Source organism: Nuphar pumila, chromosome 15 (assembly GCF_984573655.1).
Source record: "Nuphar pumila chromosome 15, dmNupPumi1.hap1.1, whole genome shotgun sequence".
In the NCBI taxonomy this organism is placed as follows: Eukaryota; Viridiplantae; Streptophyta; class Magnoliopsida; order Nymphaeales; family Nymphaeaceae; genus Nuphar; species Nuphar pumila.
Genome location: NC_143263.1, coordinates 47,626,683 through 47,646,888, shown reverse-complemented (window position 1 = coordinate 47,646,888; position 20,206 = coordinate 47,626,683). Strand labels below are relative to the sequence as shown.

The 20,206-nt window shown below is 38.7% G+C and overlaps 3 protein-coding genes across 4 annotated transcripts in view; 1 reads left to right on the top strand and 2 right to left on the bottom strand.

The window, feature by feature from the left end:
• ISA1 (isoamylase 1) overlaps positions 1–3,553 on the top strand; it is a 181,846-nt gene extending 178,293 nt beyond the window's left edge. For both annotated transcript variants that reach the window (XM_089989407.1, XM_089989406.1), the window contains exons 15-19: positions 1,129–1,212; positions 2,313–2,393; positions 2,498–2,580; positions 2,682–2,799; positions 3,037–3,553. In XM_089989407.1, coding sequence (XP_089845533.1) covers positions 1,129–1,212; positions 2,313–2,393; positions 2,498–2,580; positions 2,682–2,799; positions 3,037–3,300 — 630 coding nt within the window. In that variant the 3' untranslated portion in view covers positions 3,301–3,553. The remainder of the gene's footprint in view (positions 1–1,128; positions 1,213–2,312; positions 2,394–2,497; positions 2,581–2,681; positions 2,800–3,036) is intronic.
• A 3,213-nt stretch (positions 3,554–6,766) lies between these two features.
• On the bottom strand, positions 6,767–8,932 carry LOC149815357 (low temperature-induced protein lt101.2-like). The gene is made up of 3 exons (XM_089989015.1): positions 7,686–8,932; positions 7,434–7,543; positions 6,767–7,283 (listed from the first exon to the last, which is right to left on the bottom strand). Exons 2-3 carry the CDS (start codon positions 7,530–7,532, stop codon positions 7,152–7,154), a joined length of 231 nt encoding a protein of 76 aa, XP_089845141.1. The 5' UTR covers positions 7,533–7,543; positions 7,686–8,932; the 3' UTR covers positions 6,767–7,151.
• Positions 8,421–8,909, bottom strand: LOC149815358 (uncharacterized). The gene has a single exon (XM_089990531.1). The coding sequence runs from the start codon at positions 8,907–8,909 to the stop codon at positions 8,421–8,423; it is 489 nt and encodes a 162-aa protein (XP_089846657.1).
• Positions 8,933–20,206: the final 11,274 nt, after the last annotated feature.

Below are 20,206 nucleotides of genomic sequence, written 5' to 3'. Positions count from 1 at the left end.
AATTTATCATTGTTATAAAAAATTTTCAAATTTAGAAAATATGAAACTTTAGATACATGGGGATGTCCTAATCTTCTATGTCATAAGTCTAAATCTAATTTTTGAACATTATAAAAAAATATATTCTTGGGTATCTCAAAAATGTTTATGTAGTAGAGGCCTTCTCTATGGCCTTCCCCAATCAGATTCTTTGAGTGACGATCCTACACCCAACAACCATTTAATGAGAAGGAGTTATTTGAGAAACAAATAAGAGATTTAAATTCAATTTGAGAATATATTTAATTTTTGGAATTTAAATCTTTTTTGAGTTTTGAAAATCTTTTTCAAAATTTTTTATTCCTTTAATTTCAAGAGATGTACCATCGCCGGTGAAATCATCAGCTGCATTTGAGTTGGTATGATATTCAGATAAGGTATCAATCTTTAGGGTCATATGAAATGATGCACCGAAATCAAGAAGTCAAGAAAACTTATTGGGGTTAGAGAAGGATAAGACCGCCACTCCCGTTGTAGAAGTTGCTCTTTTAAGAAGAGGTTAAAAAGCTTCTACCAATTATGACAATGACTTAGCAATTTCAATGGATGAATCTTGTGAGTTGTCCTTAGTCTCTTCTGGTGCCTCAATCCTAGCCACTTTTTTGTCTTCCTTTCTTAGCTTAGGATACAGACTTAAATGTCTCGGTTCGACAAATAATTTTTCTTTTGTTATCATACTCATTGCCTTGTTTCCAATAAGGTTTGTTGTCATATTCATTGCCTTGTTTTCAATGAGGTGGTTTGTATGTACTAGTCTAGTTACCCAGCCTAAACACAGCCAAAATGAATTTTTCCTCATTCCTGGTTGAGTGTTTCTTCAACCTATTTTCGTCTCTTTCTCTCTATGTGCGTGTGTGGACAGGGATGCAAACTGACCGGATCCAATATGGAACTGTTATGAATTTTAGCTGTTCCATCCTGATTCAAACCTGACTTTCCTATGTATTTAGCTGATCTGGATCCGATCCGTTTGCATCCACAAGTGTGGAATGCTTTGAGACCATTCTGTGAAAGCTCCCTTGTTGCGGCATTGTTGTTTTGTTTGTTATAGTTTATGCAGCCACTAAGTCTTTTGGTCTAACTTTGTAGGAAGGAGAATTTGTAGGCCAGAATGTGAAGAAATTGAGGAAGCGGCAAATGAGGAACTTCTTCCTTTGTCTCATGGTTTCACAAGTAAGAACTGCTTTCTCATAATGTTGCCTTTTTCATTCTTACACTGGTTGGAAGCAAAGTGCTTAAATTTTCCAATCTGTTATTTGATAAAATACAAGTTCAGAAAAAAAAAAATCAAGGCATCTGCTTAGTCTCACTGTTACAAATGCACTTTTCTGTTTATATCTACATTTCTATACAATTTGACAAATGCACTTTTCTGCTTATATCTACATTTCTATACAATTTGCTTAAAAATTAAAGAAATGAAATTGTGACATTTAAATGTATCTTGACATCTGAGTTATCTGTATAATGATAGGGACAAACTAGAATGGGTTTATAACAAGCATCAGCTCAAAAATGTTTCAGTTTGATCTTGTTATTTAATAAACAACCTGAGCTCAAACCTGACAGCAGGCTCGATAAAAGCCCAGTAAGCCATTAAGAGCCCATTGAATGTTAAAATACATTAATAATATGCAATGAGAACATTTGTAATACCTATACACACTAGCTCATCAAAGAAAATAAGATGTATAAAGTTTACTTTTACTGTTTTAAGGTAACATAAAAGATGGTGTTCCTGTGGTGGTATTTGTACTGGTTTGGCATGAGGGAGGCCAAAACCACAAAGTTTATGTACCTTCAGTGTGCTAACGAAAGGTTCAGGGTTGACTTGGCATGAGCTAGAGATTGAATGGACAAACTCAAGTTCATTCGCTTAGTTAGCAAGACAACCATTAACAACCTGCATTTGGCCTCTCCCTGGCTCACGTGTACACCGTACTCCTATTCCTAACTTGAACGTGCTTGGTTGTAAGACCTCAAGTGACTGAAGTAACGTGGCTTCTCATCAACCTTACAACGTAGGTCTCAGGACAAATTCTCGTCAATACTGTTATACTGTCCAAGTTATTTTTTGGTCATGAGGTCCTTTTTGTAAAAATACATTCGAATATTAGGAAGGTTTGGCCCTACTTAAATTGGTATATTGGTAATGAAGTAATGATTGTGAACTAGACTTTTAGAACTTCCATCTGCAAGGTGGTAGATGTGTTCTAACAATCTTTAATTTTATATCTGGTTCTGTCGGTAAGTTTGTACGTTATCTTGATTAGGGAGTTCCAATGATATATATGGGTGACGAGTATGGACACACAAAAGGCGGGAACAATAATACATACTGCCATGACAATTTCGTAAGCTTCTACTCTGAGCTAGCTCTGTTTCTTTTTGGCAAAGGGAATCCACATCTTCCTGTTCATTATTCAGAAACATTATAATGAAGCTCATCATTCTACAGATCAACTATTTCCGATGGGATAAGAAGGAGACTGATTCAGCTGATTTCTTCAGATTCTGTTGCCTTATGACAAAGTTCCGCCGGTATGCAACCGAATATTGAAAAAGAAAACTTTGATTATTTTATCTTTTAGTAATTAAATATCATTTCTAATTATTCTAAGGGACCTGATTTTGCATGTAAGGGAATGTGAATCCCTTGGACTAGATGATTTTCCTACAGCGGAGCGCCTTCAGTGGCATGGTCACTCACCTGGGAATCCTGACTGGTCTGAATCAAGTCGATTGGTGGCATTTTCATTAGTAAGTCGACTAGACTTCTATTGTCTCGTTAGTTTTCATCAATATGTCGTTGGAAAAAACTGAAAATTATTTGGTTGAAAGACAAAAAAATATATATGTTTGGTTTTGTTCAATCTGGAGCTCTGAAAACCATTTCATGGCTCTTCGGCCTATTTACTGCTTTGAAACAAAAAGAGTGGCTTAAATCTAGCAAATTACATTGGCTGGGAATATCGATGCTAATTCTTTGTTGAACAGATTGATAAAGAAAAAGGAGAGATATATATTGCCTTCAACACAAGCCATCTACCAGTCATCATTTCGCTCCCTGACCGGCCAGGCTACCGGTGGCAGCCACTCGTTGACACCAGCAAGCCTGCACCGTATGATTTCCTCACAGAAGATCTACCAGATAGAGCAGTTGCCATCCAACAATATTCTCACTTCATTGATGGTAATATCTATCCAATGCTCAGTTACTCTTCCATCATCCTCTTGTTGGTGCCTGATAGTAATGGTTGATTCCACCAAAGGTCGTCATCATTCTTTACCATGTAGTTGCAAGTCTGCATTCAATGAGCGTAAATAAATTATGTATTCAAAAGCAACGTTGTCATATTTCATACTTCACAAAAAACAGAGAAAATAAGAGGGAAAAATAAGAAAAAGAAAATGCAGTTTCAAATATTTGTGTTTGTAAAGGCTCAATCGTTGTTGGTTTGAGGAACGACCGATCGAGGAAATGGTATTTCAATGCGAGTTATTTCAGTTTCAATATTGGCTTTGGACAATTTTTTTTGGATAATCCAAGGGATCCACCCCCACCCGAGGTCCCCCTGCCCACTGGGGAGTACACTCAGCTTGGACCTTGCAGCAAGGGATGCCACCTGAGGGTTTTGAACTTGTGACGTTCATTTACAAGTTGCTCCAATCAGATGACCGGAGGCCTTGTGGGGCTCAATTGGTTGCTCCTTCAAGGATAAAAGTTGATGGGATGTCTTACACAGGCAAAGTCATCTACGTGATTTAAATCAAACTCAGATTGGTAAAATCAGTTATTTTTCCTGGCCCGTACCTCTGAGATGCCCAAGAAGATAAAGTTTACAGAGTAACCACTCGGTTTTCTCTTAAGCCATAGGGGCCTAGAGCTTTATTGTACTTTCCAAGCAGCTTTCCAGACAAAGTCATCGCTCAATCTTGGGTGATTTTCTCATCATCAAAAAGGGGGTCCAAGATTTTGCCAATGGCTGAGCAAGCCGACAAAACACAAAAAATTGCTATGTGCATGGCGATTTTTTGTGTAAAACTCGAAATCACAGAAAGTCGCCATGAAACACAGAAAACCACCAGTAAAGTAGTGATTTTCTGCGTTTTGTTGAACCAGCGGTACTTTACTAAGTACGCTGGCTCGATCACTGGATCTACTCTGCAGGGCACCTTGAGCGCTAACAGGAATTCAACCTGTCTAGGATGTCCCTAGTCCCTATCATGAGCAAGTTTTAGCAAGGGTGAGGAGGGACTCACAAGGCAACAGAAGCACATGAGAAATTAACTCAGGAGCATGGAGGCTGCACGTACTCCATCTCTTGCTTTGGAACCTTATTAAACGCAGAAAATATTGCACGTAAAATCTCGATTTCCACGTTTGAACAAAACAAAAGACCTCTGAAGTACACATTTCAAGATAAACCCATGGCAACAAATATCCTTCTTTTAAGCAATGCTTCAAAAATTGTCATCAGAATATGGACGGAAAATTGTCAGTTTAAAGGAGTCATGTTTCAATCTTAATCTTGTATATGCAGAAGATTATGCCTAATCAACCAAATAAGTAAAATTCCAAACTTTTCATGTTTACTAGTATCCTAATCTGATTATACAAAGGCTCACTATTTTTTTGGATGATGACAAACCTACCTAGAAACAGGGTTGCTCGATTGAAACCTGGGTAAATGCTCCTGCCTGCAAAGGATACCCACTAAGCAAGCCACTAGTATGATCCCAAGGGATTTACCTTGGGCAAGATGACGTCCCACCATCTTACCAAGTGCAGTACTAACGACTGGGCAACCTGAGGTGCGCTACAAAATGTAAATTTTAATCCGCAAATAAAATCAAGGAACTGATTATCCAAAACCAGACTCTAATGTACTTGGTGAACATAATTTCAGAGAGGCAAACGATAGATAAGCATCGTTGCCTTTCTTGAATAGTGAAAGAAAACATGGAAACCAGAAATGTAGACGTGACAAGAAGCAATGTTGTCAGAATCGGTTTCTGAATCGAATTGGTTTCCCAAAAAAATAAAGCCTGAATAGGTCTGAATCTAATCGAACGGACACAAAGAAGCAGAGCCACAACATATCTGCGGGTAAAATTCAGAAATGGCATAACAGCTTCATCCAGTTGGGCACTAGATGGAAGCTCTCAGCCAAACAAATCTAGTCGTCTTAAATAAAATTATGGAATGACCACTAGGATTTTAGCAAAGTCCATCTTCCATCTGAACACCCTCATCAACAATCAACTATGGGACAAAAGAACATCAGCCTCTTAATGAGCAGATACCCAAACTCTTGCAAACGAAAAAAATCACTTTCCCTATTGAAAGACTCCAACACCTTCCACATTCTCCTCCACTATTAGAATACAATCTTGTACTTCAGTTTTGAAAACCCCTGGTTCCTCTGGGATTTGGTTTCAACTTTCTCAAACAATACCAGGAAACTCAATGAACCAATCCAAGTGACCTATAACAAGTCTTGAGTCCAGATATCCAGCAGCATTTGGTGGTTTGCTTGTAACCAAAAGAACTCTTCATGGACATGTCTGAGGTCACACTGCTGGCTAGAGATGGATGAATCCCAGATCAGGGGACTGAAATATAGAATACTTGAGAACCAAATGCATGAGCGACATCAAGTAATGATTCAAGACCCTACTTCTGAACATCGGGTTCGAACACTTTAGCTTCACTTCAGTAAACAGCCCTTTTAATTCTTCATACCTTCCTTGCATTAATCCCAGTCTCTCGCCTATCAAAAAAAATCCCAGTTTCTCTCTTATAAGACCAAGACAGCTGGAAATTTTCTTATAAATAACTGGAATTGAAGAATGAGCAGAAGTTGGACAGACAAAAGGAACTTATTCAGAGATTGATTTGCACTAATCACAGACACATAAACATTTGATCACACAGCATCTGATTACCGTGAATCAAGTTGTATCAAGTATTCTTCCAAGGAAAAAAAACATCAAGCAGAGGTTGAGAAAAGGGGCAATTAAAAAGGATTTTTTTTTACCTACATATAAGCAAAATCCAAGCAAGTAATCCTTCACTGTTCCATCCACCGGTACATAAATCCATTGAATTTAATCCAGGAGGTTTTAACATCGGATGGATTCTGTATTTGCTTAACACCAGCTAGCTTTAACATTACATTCACTCAAACAACCTTAAAACAAATGCTGAATGTTAGCTTGATTAAACCCAAGAGGAACCAAATTTCTGATTACAAACATGGAATTTCATAAGAAACATGGGAAATCCTCTCCATGATGAGCGTGCTTCCTTGAGTTATAGCCTACACTTAGACTTTACTTTCCTGCAGAACGTATGTCACAAGAAGCATTTCGATCCTTAAGTGAAATATGCCTTTGATTTCACCAACACAGAATAGCCATACAGAGACATATCTTACCACAAAAGAAACATTGATTACATAATAAATCTCGTTCCACATTGTCAAGTTTTTGTAAAAAGACCAACAGCAACAGCAATGGAGTGCCCTTTTGCTTAGTGACTTGTCAGGTATAAAATGCCTGAAAACCCAACTTTTCAGCTATGTCACATAGGTGCGGATCCGGGTGTGGCGATAAGGCACTTTAAAAAAGTTGGGCGCGGGGCACGGGAGGGTGTATATATATATATATATATATAATTTTTAACAGTTAACAGTAACACTAATGAAATAAAAAACAATTATCGTATCATCAATTCATCATGCATGCAATAAATCAAATTAACAATCTACAATTCTGTTCTTTTGTCTTCACATCAGCACTATCCCCTCCTACCCTTAACAAAAGACCATCTACATAATCATACCTATTAAATTGGAAATGAACACATTTACACAAAAACACACGCAGCTAGACATACATACATGCTCTAACACATATAACGATAAATTTATTCACTCACTAACAATGACAGAACAAACCCCAAAAGCAAAGAGAAGAGGGTTCTAATCAAACCATCAAAATGACAAAAACACCAAAAGTTCAAACACACTATCAATGTGCCCCATCAAAAGTTCAAAACATAGACTCCACAATTAATTGAATAAAAACATATACAAATGCAAACGTGACTAAGCCACCATAGGCTGATAATAATCATTTCGATATCGATCGCGATCAATGACCACGATCGCATAGATCGCGTAAACCATCCCAGGAATGTAACCCAATATCGTCAACAGCAAACAGATCCAGAATTCCACCTGCATTCACAAATATTCACCGATAGAAAAAGATAGGAATTAATGGGACAGATTCTTAAGAAAAAATGGCAAAAATATTCCGAAGAAGACACTCAAAAAATTGGGGGGAAAATTCCGAAATTTTCAGGAAAAAAATTTGTGGGGTGTTACCCTGCATCCATGCCTGATGAAGACAGCCAACGGCGGGATCAAGAAGGCGATCAGGACCTCGAGGAAAGTGAGAGCCCTCAGCCTTCTTTCTGGAACCATCCTTTGTCCTTCTGAACCAAGGAAACCCAGAGGGGAGGAAGAGTCACTTATTTAAAGGCCAGCCCGGCCCGACAAGCTGCCGGATTGCCGACTTGCACAGAACCCAGAGAGAGATTTAAGGAAAAATTGAGAGAGATTGAGAGAGAAGCATACCTTGCAGACTTACGGATGCGGTCGCAGGAGGAGAAGAGAGGTCGGGTAGAAGGAGCGTCGGAGGCGTAGGGGTCAATTTGCCCTAATTCTCCGCTCAGCTCTTTTCATCGTTTTTTTTTCTCAGCCCTTTTCATCGATTTTTTTTTAGGGTCCCTGGTTGCGTTGACCACACCCAGGGTCGGCTTGACCGCACCGGTGTCGCACCCGCACCCGAATCGCGTCGAGGCGTGCGGCACCCAGTTGGCCTAATCCCTGTGTCACATATGCACCCGCATTACAGAAAGTGGACAAACAATAGTGAGTGGGCAATATCATGCTCTATAAGTGAATAAAGCAAACCCCCACAGAATAGAATTAAATGCCAAAGATAAGATGAAGAACATAACCATTTCCATACCTTCACCAACAGCTTGTTTTTTACAGCATGGGTTCAATTAAGCAAGTACACCAAGTTTAAGACCCCTCCATAGATTGAGCTATAAGCTACAAACCACAACATAATACCCCAAAATTCCCATCCACCTCGCCATAAAACAAAGTAAAGTAACACCAACAATTTTTTTTTTGTCAATAACCACAAAAACCTAACACCAACTAAACAAAATGGAAAACACATAGATGCGAATTTTATATATGGCATAGCTCATAATTCTCATAAATAACAACTGCCCATAAAAAGATAACAAAATTCTTGAAAGAGAGGTCGGGTGGGGGGCGAGGAAAAATAGAGAAAAATCAGGTTCTGGTAGAGTTTCTAACACTGGACCACATCTGAGAAAACGCTGTGACGACATGAGGAGCGGCACTGGTGATTCCCCGCAGCACGCCTCCGGCAGCGACCCCGATCGCCAGCGTCTCCGGGAACCCGGGCTTCGAGTGGACCTTCATCTCCAGAATGACGAGGCGGGTGTTGACGCTATCGAGCTTCCTCGCCGTCTCCACCATGAATTTGTCCCTCTTGTTCCTTCCCGACCCTGTAACTCTGTACAGAATGATCTGAAGATCTTGAATTACCTTCAAAGAGGCTTCTTTGGTGTCCAGACCCTCTGCCTCATACATGGCCACGAGTTCTTGTGGGGTTGGTGGTTTCCTCTTCTGGGCATCCTTCTCCTTCTGCAGAGGGGGTGAGGGAGGGATAGGAGGAGAAGGGAGAGATGTGGATGATGGTGGTGGCGGTGATGCTGGGGTTGCAGAGGAAGAGGAAGAAAAACCCACCGTCTCCATTGGGTTTCTGATAAACCCTAAAGCCTCTGGGGTTATGAAAAAGGGTAATGATGAAATCCAGTCTACACTGACATCAGTGGATAAAAAATAAGGGGTTTTATAGGCACTGCACACCAGACCGCCGCGTTAAAAACTTTGGGATAATGATAACTTGCCGTATTTTAGTTTGTAAAACAAGTCTTCAAAAACACTGCCAATAATTTTTCTTTTTTTCCAAAGGCATAGCCCCGTGATTTTTATTTTAAAATTCATGCCCTCTTTTCTCAAACTAGGAGTGGTGGAATGACAAGGAGCCACTTTTCTTTGAAAGAAATATGAAAGAGGGAAAGTGCTTTCTCGTGATGAGACGTTTTTGTTTTTTTTTATAATCTAAGGAAAAAAAACTTCCATCACAGACCACACATTTGTTAGCCTCCAGTTGGTAAAAAACCTTGCCCACCAAAAAGTACGCTTAGATTTGACCATGCGGCAAGAGATGATACCCGTTCGAACTCGTGGTGTCTTTGGTGACATTCCCAAGTTGCCCCGATCGGATCAGTGAAAGAGCCCTTGTGGGCTCTCATAAGGAAGTTGTGAACTCATGTTGATAAGAAAAAAAAATTGCATTTAACAGATGATTAGTTTAGCCCCCAAAAAAGGGGCACTAAACAAATGCCTCGTTAGGGTTTTGGCAAATGAGATGGTTATCTTTATAGATGGCAGTGAACCAGGGCAGAGGTGAGGGTACAATCTCAAAATTCTACCCTTCATCCCTCACACGGGTTTTGATTTTAACCTTCATCCCCATTTTATTTCCTCTATCCCCGGTTTAAAGAGGACTAGGTGGGGGGGGGGGGCACGTTTCTCTCCGGTCCACTTCCATCGCTAAAGGTATTTTAGTTATTTTACTAATAGGGATTGGGGATAAGGCAGGTTGGGGGAAAGCGTAAGTCCATCCTCGCATGGATTTTGATTTTAATCTTCATCCCCGCCTCCATCCCCCTTTCATGTTCCTCAATCTCACACATTTCTTGGATATCCATGTTTCTTGCAACAATATTCAAAGACCTAATAACGAGATATTGTTTTATCAATACACATCATTCCAAGGTGATAGTGTTGGATCGTTTTTCGGATCACGCAGTTTCATAATTATCATCATGATATAAATCAAAAAATATAACAGTATTGACATCATGATTAACAGACGAAACAATAACATGGAGCAAACATGTCGGGTTTCACCATATACTAAAATCCAAACATATTCAAATGAACAAACATTTGCATAAAACATAATATAAACAACAAAAGCATGTTAAAATTATGCAAAAGGATAAGGCGTACGAAAATACTTCCCTTAGAGAAGATTCACCCCCACATACAATGCAAACAGGGTCCGATGTCCTTCTCCCAGGATATAATAACCTTGACGATCAGAATCGGTGCACTTCGATGAATCGTCCTTCGAAGACAACCTCTATGAACCGAAGTTACAGAAAAATCCCTTCAATGAAAACTCAGGAGAGAGAGAAACAACAACAGAGAAAGAAAAATCCGCAGAGCCTTTCTTCAGAATTCTGTGCGTCTAGCATCTGAGTAATCCCAGCCCTAATCACGCTTTTATGACCCACGAATGGTTACAAAACAAGACCAAGTGTAAGAGTTTACATGTGTAAGAGTTGATAATAACCATACCAGTAAAACCTCGTGTTCTCAGCAACAAGTGTAAGAGTTTACATGTGGGTTATAAAGCCCATAACAAACTCAAACACCATCAATATGGGACTATTCCACGTCATCAAGTGCAACCTTTTTCAAAAAAAGAAAAACAGCCTATGTTTCATATTTGAATTCTCTCTTCCCTCCCTTCTTACACCTAACAGTTAGCATTTCCCCTTTGTGTGCATTTAGGGCTGTGAAAATAGGAATGTGGTTGGACCCAATAGATCCAATTCCAGGTCCAACGTTGAGGTACTACTGTATTTGGCCAGAGCTCAGCTTATAATTTGGACATGGCTTATGTACCACCAGATCAGTCCGGGTCCAGTTGATAATAACCATACCGGTAAAACCTCTGATTTGCTAATATTTTTACAAGTAGATTTGTTGAATTTTACTTGTGCCTCATGTTAGATTCATGTCTGGATAAAAGCTTCCAAATCAGGCAAGAACATCTATTAGCCGGCCTTACATGTCCAACCTGAATATCTAATTTGGACTTACTAAGCAGGTCCAGACCCTGATGTTATTGGGTCAGCATTGGGTCGGGTCAGGTAAGACCCAGCCCTCGGATAATCCTTGATGTCATGTGTAGAAAATTAGAGGTGAGTTCGGAAACTAACAGAAAAAGAAAAGTGCAAGGAAAGAAAGACAAATAAAGTGTCAGTTTTTCAGGTGCCATCTGGCTACTTTGATGGCCTTTACCAAATCCAGGTCCGATTAGCTATTTTTCTTAATGAAATTTTGGATGTATCCGAATTGGATCTTCCAAATGCAGTATTAAAACCCCATGCGAGATCCATCCATGTAGCCAATCCAATACGGAAGACCTTACAGAATCCAAATAAATGGTACTTTAGCTGGTTGAATATCCAATCCAGACCCGATCCGTTTATAACAAGGTACTCTTTTTCATGCGTTTATTTTGGAGCTTAACGTGTTTGTATGTGACATCAATGTTTTATTGATCTCTATGTTTTTCTTTTCAGCCAATGAGTTTATGAGCTTCCAATGAGAATGAGTTCTGGTTTGAATGATTAATTGACAAAACATAAAAATTCCATGATAATTGCCAAAGGGTTAAGAAAATTTAACCAGTGACCATAGGGACAAACGTTTTTTTCAGCAAAATCTCGTTTTTCAAAAACTTGCGAGAAATTGAAAAATATCACGTTTAAATCATGGTATTTATGTTTTTTTTTTCATAAATCTTGTGATACTTTAAAAATCTCGCAAGAAATTCCTGTTTTAAACTTCTAGGCAATTTCTCATGATATTATCACGAGATTTTCATAAATCTCGTGATATTTGTCACTATGCCAGTGACTCAACCTTCATTAACCATTTTGGGGTCACAAGTTTAGGAGACACGACACAACGTAAGGCATGATTTTAACATAATTTACATTTTCTAAATAATTTCTGTATTATATTATTAGAACATAAAAATATATTTTGCTATTAAATATTCATGTAAGTATTTGTCTGCTTGTGCTTCTTGTAAAAACCACATTCTTAATTCGTATCATTTGATATTTGTGACATAGTTTCCAACTATTCACGGATTACAAATATTTGAGCCCTAGATCACCTCTATAAATTAAGGTAAGGGAAACAAAAGTATCAATTAATAATTTGCTATATATACCGGAACCCATAGACATGTTATGTGAGACAAGGCAATTATTGAGAGCAGATCAGGTGATTTGTCAAATCACTTTAAGAAAGTGATTTGACATCTTCACCGTCCATTGTTTCAAGACCATGAGGTTCTTCTGAACATTGTGGACGCTGAGGATGCCAAATCACTTTATAATAAAATGTCTTTAAGGTTATCCGTCAGTACCTTGATCATAAGAAAATGACTGGTAAACGAGTTGGACGAACTAAACAGAATATGTTCAAGCTCAGGTCATTTTTGCGGCGAGCCTAGCTGAGCTTGAATTCATGTCTAGTCTGTAATGAACAAAGCTTATTTCATGGCAAAATCTCCTGTAAATCTTTTTTTAGGAACAATGGGTCCTGCACAAAGAAGACTCAGGTGTACCAAATTAGGGTAGGTGTACCAAATTAGGGTAGACTTGGACAGTTCAATCATAAACTGATCAGCATTGACTGCATGTGAAAGTCCATGAATTCTGTAAACTTTTCATGATTTTCGCATCAAAAGTAGACTTTCGTAACCACCAATCTGAAACACTTGACCAAATTTGCACTTGAGAGATTTTCGCAGATCAACTATGGAAGCTATACATCTTCTTAGACAACTTATTGAAAGATATAAAGAGAGGAACAAAGATTTGCATATGGTTTTTATTGATTTAGAGAAGACATACGATAGAGTACCTAGGGACGTTCTCTGGTGGACAATGATGAAGAAAGGTGTTTCTCTCAAGTACATTAGTATAATTAAAGATATGTATGAAGGAGTAGTAACCAATGTCCGCACTTGTGGAGGGGTGACAACCAATTTTCCGATAACGGTTGGGTTACATCAAGGATCTGCCTTAAGCCCTTTCCTATTTGCGATAGTGATGGATGAGCTTACGAGATCAATTCTAGAAAATGTACCGTGGTGTATGTTGTTTGCTGATGATATTGTTTTGATTGATGAGTCTAGAGCTGGGGTTAATGCTAAGTTAGAATTATGGAGACAGACATTGGAAGCTAGAGGTTTTAAGTTGAGTAAGAGTAAAACTGAATATATGAAATGTCGATTTAGAAAGCAACGAAGTAGTGATGGGAGTGTAGTTAAGTTTGGTGAGCAAGAAATATCGGTGAATGATTATTTCAAATATTTGGGATCCATCATTCAAAAGTATGGAGAAATTGATGGAGATGTAAATCATAGGATAAAGGTTGGGTGGATGAAATGGAAAAGTGCAACTGGAGTGTTGTGCGATCGTAGAATGCCATTGCGGTTGAAGGAAAAGTTTTATAGGACAATTATTAGACCCGCTTTACTATATGGTACGGAATGTTGGGCTGCCAAGAGACATCATATTCAAAAAATGAGTGTAGCTGAGATGCGGATGCTTAGATGGATGTGTGAAAATACAATAAAAGATAAGATTCAGAACGAGGAGATACGTAAGAAGGTAGGTGTTGCACCCATTGAAAATAAGATGCGAGAGAATCGTTTACGGTGGTTTAGACATATTCGGCGAAGGCCTAATGATGCTCCAGTTAAAAGGTTGGAGAAATGGAAAAATATATTAGTTAAAAGAGGTCGGGGTAGGCCTAGGAAGACTTGGATGGAGATGATAGGAAAGGATATGAATACTTTGAACCTCACCGAGGACATGGCATTGGATAGAAATAATTGGAGGAAAAGGATTCATGTGGAAGACCCAAAATGATTTTCTCTTTTGGTTCATATCGCTGACCCCAATTGTTTTGGGATGAAGGCGTAGTTGTTGTTGTTGTTGTTGTTGTATAGTTCTGATTTTAGTACTATAGATGCGAAAATCATGGTTTTTTGTAAAAGTGAGGAGTAGCCATTTTTGCAGCTTAACTAGCAATAGAACAATGAACCGCCCAAAAAAATTGACCCAACCTTGCAGCATTGTGACCAGATTGGTGACATGGAGCGACTATAAGTCATTAGGTGACTTGGTGTCTACATCAAGACTCTTAAGTTTCCTTTCAAAAATTAAAACAAAAAAGGGAATACATTAGTAAAATCTATATACTTTATCAATTGATTTATAATCAAAACAACCCCCCAAAAAAGTTCAGCTCAATCACATATCTTACATGAACAATTAAAAGCACAAAAGAGTGTTTCTCACAGGATTACAAGTAGCACTATCATCATTAACATAAGTATATAAAAATAAATAAAAGAAAATTTTCATGTGCAGTTGTAACTTTTTCTTGTTGTTCCAATCGTCTCCAAAGATAAAATTGCCTCTTCTGCTGTTTAAAAAATTATTTATAGCATGCCTTTCTAAACCCAATTACTTGTTTGTTGCATTCATCCCATTACTGTATATCTCTGACCTCTTCATCTTCTAAAAACCAACAATGTTTTTCACCCGTCATAATCTGCAAAAAGTGAATAATAATATTATGAATTTCAATAAGAAACACAAAAGCAAAGGATATAGAGTATGCCCCTCCCTTGCACACCAAGAAGAGAGGCTCAATTGGTTGTGGCCCTAAGGCATATTTTAGAATTATGTCAATAAAAAATATGCAACGTGCAAGATAAAGAAAAACCTAAAGCTTGAAAAAATAAGGCATTATATGATGACATCAAAAGAGAAAAGAAATTGCCATAGAGAAACAGAAGTAAAGACCACAACTATGTGATCAGGTCTTGATGTCAGGTGCTGTTTTTTGGGGTTACAACAAACAACAACAACAACTACGCCTTCATCCCAAAACAATTGGGGTCAGCGATATGAACCAAAAAAGAAATTCATTTTGGGTCTTCCACATGAATCCTTTTCCTCCAATCATTTCTATCCAATGCCATGTCCTCGGTGAGGTTCAAAGCATTCATATCCTTTCCTATCATCTCCATCCAAGTCTTCTTAGGCCTACCCCGACCTCTTTTAACTAATATATTTTCCCATTTCTCCAACCTTCTAACTGGAGCATCATTAGGCCTTCGCTGAATATGTCCAAACCACCGTAAACGATTCTCTCGCATCTTATTTTCAATGGGTGCAACACCTACCTTCTTACGTATCTCCTCGTTCCGAATCTTATCTTTTATTGTATTTCCGCACATCCATCTAAGCATCCGCATCTCAGCTACACTCATTTTTTGAATATGATGTCTCTTGGCAGCCCAACATTTCGTACCATATAGTAAAGCGGGTCTAATAGTCGTCCTATAAAACTTTCCCTTCAACCGCAATGGCATTCTACGATCGCACAGCACTCCAGTTGCACTTTTCCATTTCATCCACCCAACCTTTATCCTATGATTTACATCTCCATCAATTTCTCCATACTTTTGAATGATGGATCCCAAATATTTGAAATAATCATTCACCGGTATTTCTTGCTCACCAAGCTTCACTACACTCCCATCACTACTTCGTTGCTTACTAAACCGACATTCCATATATTCAGTCTTACTCTTACTCAACTTAAAACCTCTAGCTTCCAATGTCTGTCTCCATAATTCTAACTTAGCATTAACCCCAGCTCTAGACTCATCAATCAAAACAATATCATCAGCAAACAACATACACCACGGTACATTTTCTTGAATTGATCTCGTAAGCTCATCCATCACTATCGCAAATAGGAAAGGGCTTAAAGCAGATCCTTGATGTAACCCAACCGTTATCGGAAAATTGGTTGTCACCCCTCCACAAGTGCGGACATTGGTTACTACTCCTTCATACATATCTTTAATTATACTAATGTACTTGAGAGAAACACCTTTCTTCATCATTGTCCACCAGAGAACGTCCCTAGGTACTCTATCGTAAGCCTTCTCTAAATCAATAAAAACCATATGCAAATCTTTGTTCCTCTCTCTATATCTTTCAATAAGTTGTCTAAGAAGATGTATAGCTTCCATAGTTGATCTTCCAGGCATAAAACCAAACTGATTCTCCGATATCATGACAACCTTCCTCAACCTAGACTCAATCACCCTCTCCCAAAGTTTCATAGTATGACTCATGAGTTTTATACCACGATAGTTTGTGCAATCTTGTATATCACCCTTATTCTTATATAAAGGCACCAAAGTACTCTTCCTCCACTCATTAGGCATCTTATTAGTTCGCCAAATCAAGTTAAAAAGATTTGTCAACCATTCTAAACCTTTCTCTCCCAAGCATTTCCAAGCCTCGATAGGTATACCATCTGGGCCAACTGCCCTTCTTGATTTCATTTTCTTCAAAGCTTCTGCAATTTCTTTCTTTTGAATCTTGCGCATGAAGTCACGATTTATCTCATGAAAAGGAATGGAGAAGTCTCCAAGATCTTGAGCATGACTATCATTAAAAAGCTTATCAAAATAATCTTTCCATCTCTCCTTAATCTCCTCATCTTTGACTAAAACCCTTTGTGTTTCATCTTTGATACATCTAACCATACCCAAATCCTTCGATTTCCTATCTCTCATCTTTGCAAGCCAATAAATATCCTTCTCGCCTTCTTTGGTATCCAACTTGTCATAAACCTCCTTATATACCTTAGCCCTCGCGTTTCGAACAACTTTTTTAGCTTCCTTCTTTGCTATCATATACTTCTCCAAATTCTCATTATCACGACTCTTACTTAGATTTCTATAACACTCTCTTTTAACCTTAATAGCTAATTTGACATCCTCGTTCCACCATGATGTATCCTTACCTAGTGGTGCACCGCCTTTAGACTCACCCAATACCTCCTTAGCCACTTTCCTCATGCCACCCGCTATCTTATTCCACATTGATTCTGAATCCTCCTCGAGACACCAATCAACTTCTTTAACTACCTGCTCTACAAATATTCCTTGTTTAGCTCCTTTCAGTGCCCACCACTTAATTCTAGGATCTATCCTATGTCTATCTCTTTTGCGGCATTGTCTAATTCTAAGATCTAAAATTAAGACTCTATGTTGTGTAGCTACACTTTCTCCCGGTATAACCTTACAATCGATGCAACAACCCCTATCTCTCTTTCTAAGTAGGAAAAAATCTATCTGACTCGTATTAACCCCACTTTTAAATGTTACTAAGTGAGACTCCCTCTTCCTAAACCAAGTGTTTGCTAAGATCATATCATAGGACAAACAAAAATCTAAAATCCTTTCTCCACTTTCATTTCTTTCTCCTATACCATAGCCTCCATGGATACTCTCAAATCCATCCCTACTAATGCCTACATGTCCATTAAGGTCACCGCCGATGAAAAGCTTTTCTCCATAAGATATCCCTTGTACTACTCCATCTAAATCTTCCCAAAATTGATGCTTAATGGAATCATCTAAACCTACTTGAGGTGCATAAACACTAATAATATTAATAATATCCGTACCTAATACTAATTTAATAAGTAAAATTCTATCACCCTTCCTACGGACCTCAACTACATTATCTATAAACTGACGACTCATAACAATCCCTACTCCATTCCTTTTTCTATTTATTCCTGTATACCAAATCTTATATCCCCAAGGTTCTATCACTTTAGCTTTCTCACCTACCCATTTGGTCTCTTGAAGACATAAAATATCAATCTTTCTCCTACACATAACATCTACTAACTCTACCAACTTACCAGTTAAAGACCCTATGTTCCAAGTGGCTAACCTAATTTTATGGTCTTGGACTAACTTCTTTACCCCCACCCGTCCAACAAAGTGAGGGAACCCTTGCCTATTTGACACCACACCCGGGCGCCGGTGTGACGCGTCGCTTCTGGGCGACGACCTAGCAACCCTTGCCCATTTATCACTGCCTCCGGGCCTAGAGAGTACAGCGCGTCGCTCAGTAGGGAACGCCCCAACGAAATTCTCATATTGGTTCATTTTCATAAGATATGACAAAGTTTTTATGCTGGCTGTCACAGGCCTACCGCAACCCTCCTCCTTTATCCGGGCTTGGGACCGACAGTGTATAACTAAACAGTTATACACAGGCGGAGTTTGTTTTTTGGGGTTATAAATCCAAAAAAAAAAATGCAAGAAAGAAGTGACAATAGGAGCGCGCATGAAGTCAAGATAGGAGAGAGAGAGAGAAAAAAAAAAGGAAATTTTCAAAAAGGTGCCTAAAGTTGGGGCATTAATAAAAAATGCACCTATGTTTTGAAAATTAAAAAAAAAAAAACACCTGAATTTTTGCATTGTTAATAAAAAAAAAAACACATTCATTTTAACCTAGGTTATCACGTATCCAAGATGAGTTGAGAGAGTTAATTTACTGGTTAACCTTTTAAAAACTCTTTCCCTCTTTTTTAGGAGCATTTTTTTTAAAAATATAATATTGAAGATAAAATCATAATTCTGCATCACTTTTAACAGCAAAGTTGACGGTAGTAATCACTTGATCTTCTCTGATCATTCTATAAGGTGCTCTTTTTGTCAAGTCACTACTGAGAGAGTTGCCTGGCGCCCGTCTGTACAGGGATGCAAACCTGAAAAGATCAGGCCCAACATGATTGCACAAATATTTGTGCATTAAGCTCCTGATCACCCTTCATCTTGGGGACAGGCCTGTGAGTTGTGGGGCCCAAGGCCTGAGGGAGGGTGATCAGGTGCTTAATGCATAAATTTTGCGCAATCATATTGCACCCGATCTGACTCGATGTAAATGGGTGGGTTTCGGATCTCAAAAAATATACATTGAGATGTGGATCCAATTTGGATTCTGGACTGTCAAATTTTGCAAATTCCTCTTTCTGGATCCAACCCATTTGCAACCCTACTTAGGTATTTTATACTTATCTCCCATGTGGGTTCCCCAAAGGCACAACTGGAAGCTCCATGAAGGTTGAGAGGGAGGGGGTGCCCACAGAGTTTTATGCTGTTAGGAAAGCGACACTAAGCATGGCAGACTAAACAGGTGCGGCTTTTTGACAAACTTGGCTAACCTCAACTTCTGTTTGTGAGCAACCCACTCAATCAGATGGAATGATTTGGGATATTCCAAATGTATTATCCCAGTTTATTCATATATCTGGATAAGTGGTTGCCCTTAACGATGCTGTTACTTTATAAAACAAAGGAGGGGGGTCTCAAGCCCCCAGCTTGATACAAAAGAAACAAGAAAAATTGCATTTCTGGATAAAGGAAGTTCATTCAAACACTCATTTGAGAAATTGATACGAGCTGTATCATTTCAGATCCAAATCCAAATTCAAAGTAGAAACAATAGTTTCACATCCAAATCCAGATTTGATCAGGTAAGGTTGAACTCGAATCCAAAATACTTACGATAAAACTGAATCCGGTAAAAAAGATTAAGATAAGCTTTTTACATGTAAAAAAGAATGCAATTAGATAGGATTTAGATCTGAATCCAAATTAGTTTTGACCTAAAAAATCTATCAAAACCGATCCAAACCCAAAAATAATCCAAGTAAACAAATCCAAATCTGATTTAAAAGCACATTAGAATATTGCTTTAATGATCTGAATTATGATTCAGATAGGATATCCAACTATATTTGATCTGTTTGTAGGTAGTGATTCAGAAGTGGTAGATGGGTGCTTTTGAATTCGATCCAATTATGTTGGTCTTGGTCCATCCCAGAAAAATTCCTCGGTTGTGCCCCCACCACAGAGAGTAAGGGGGCGTTTGCATGTTATAGAAGGGGGTTTGCTGCGGCACCCCTTTCTGTGGAAACGCCTATCACGAAAATAGAATTAGACCACCCCATGGGAACCGTTTCTGCGGAAAACCCACCTATAGCGTGTATTTTGGCACACCCGCCGAGGGTTTTCCTCAGAAATGGTGGTTTCTGCTGTTTGTGTTGTCACGGTGGGCCCCACGAAAATGCACGCCTGTCGATGCATTTCCACGGAAAATACCCATTTTCCTTGACACACAAATGTGCCCTAAAGTGCACGAAAGAGCTATACCCTGTAAACGGTTCATATTCTCGGATCCAGTCCAAAACCACTGAAGTCTGACCCCTCTCAT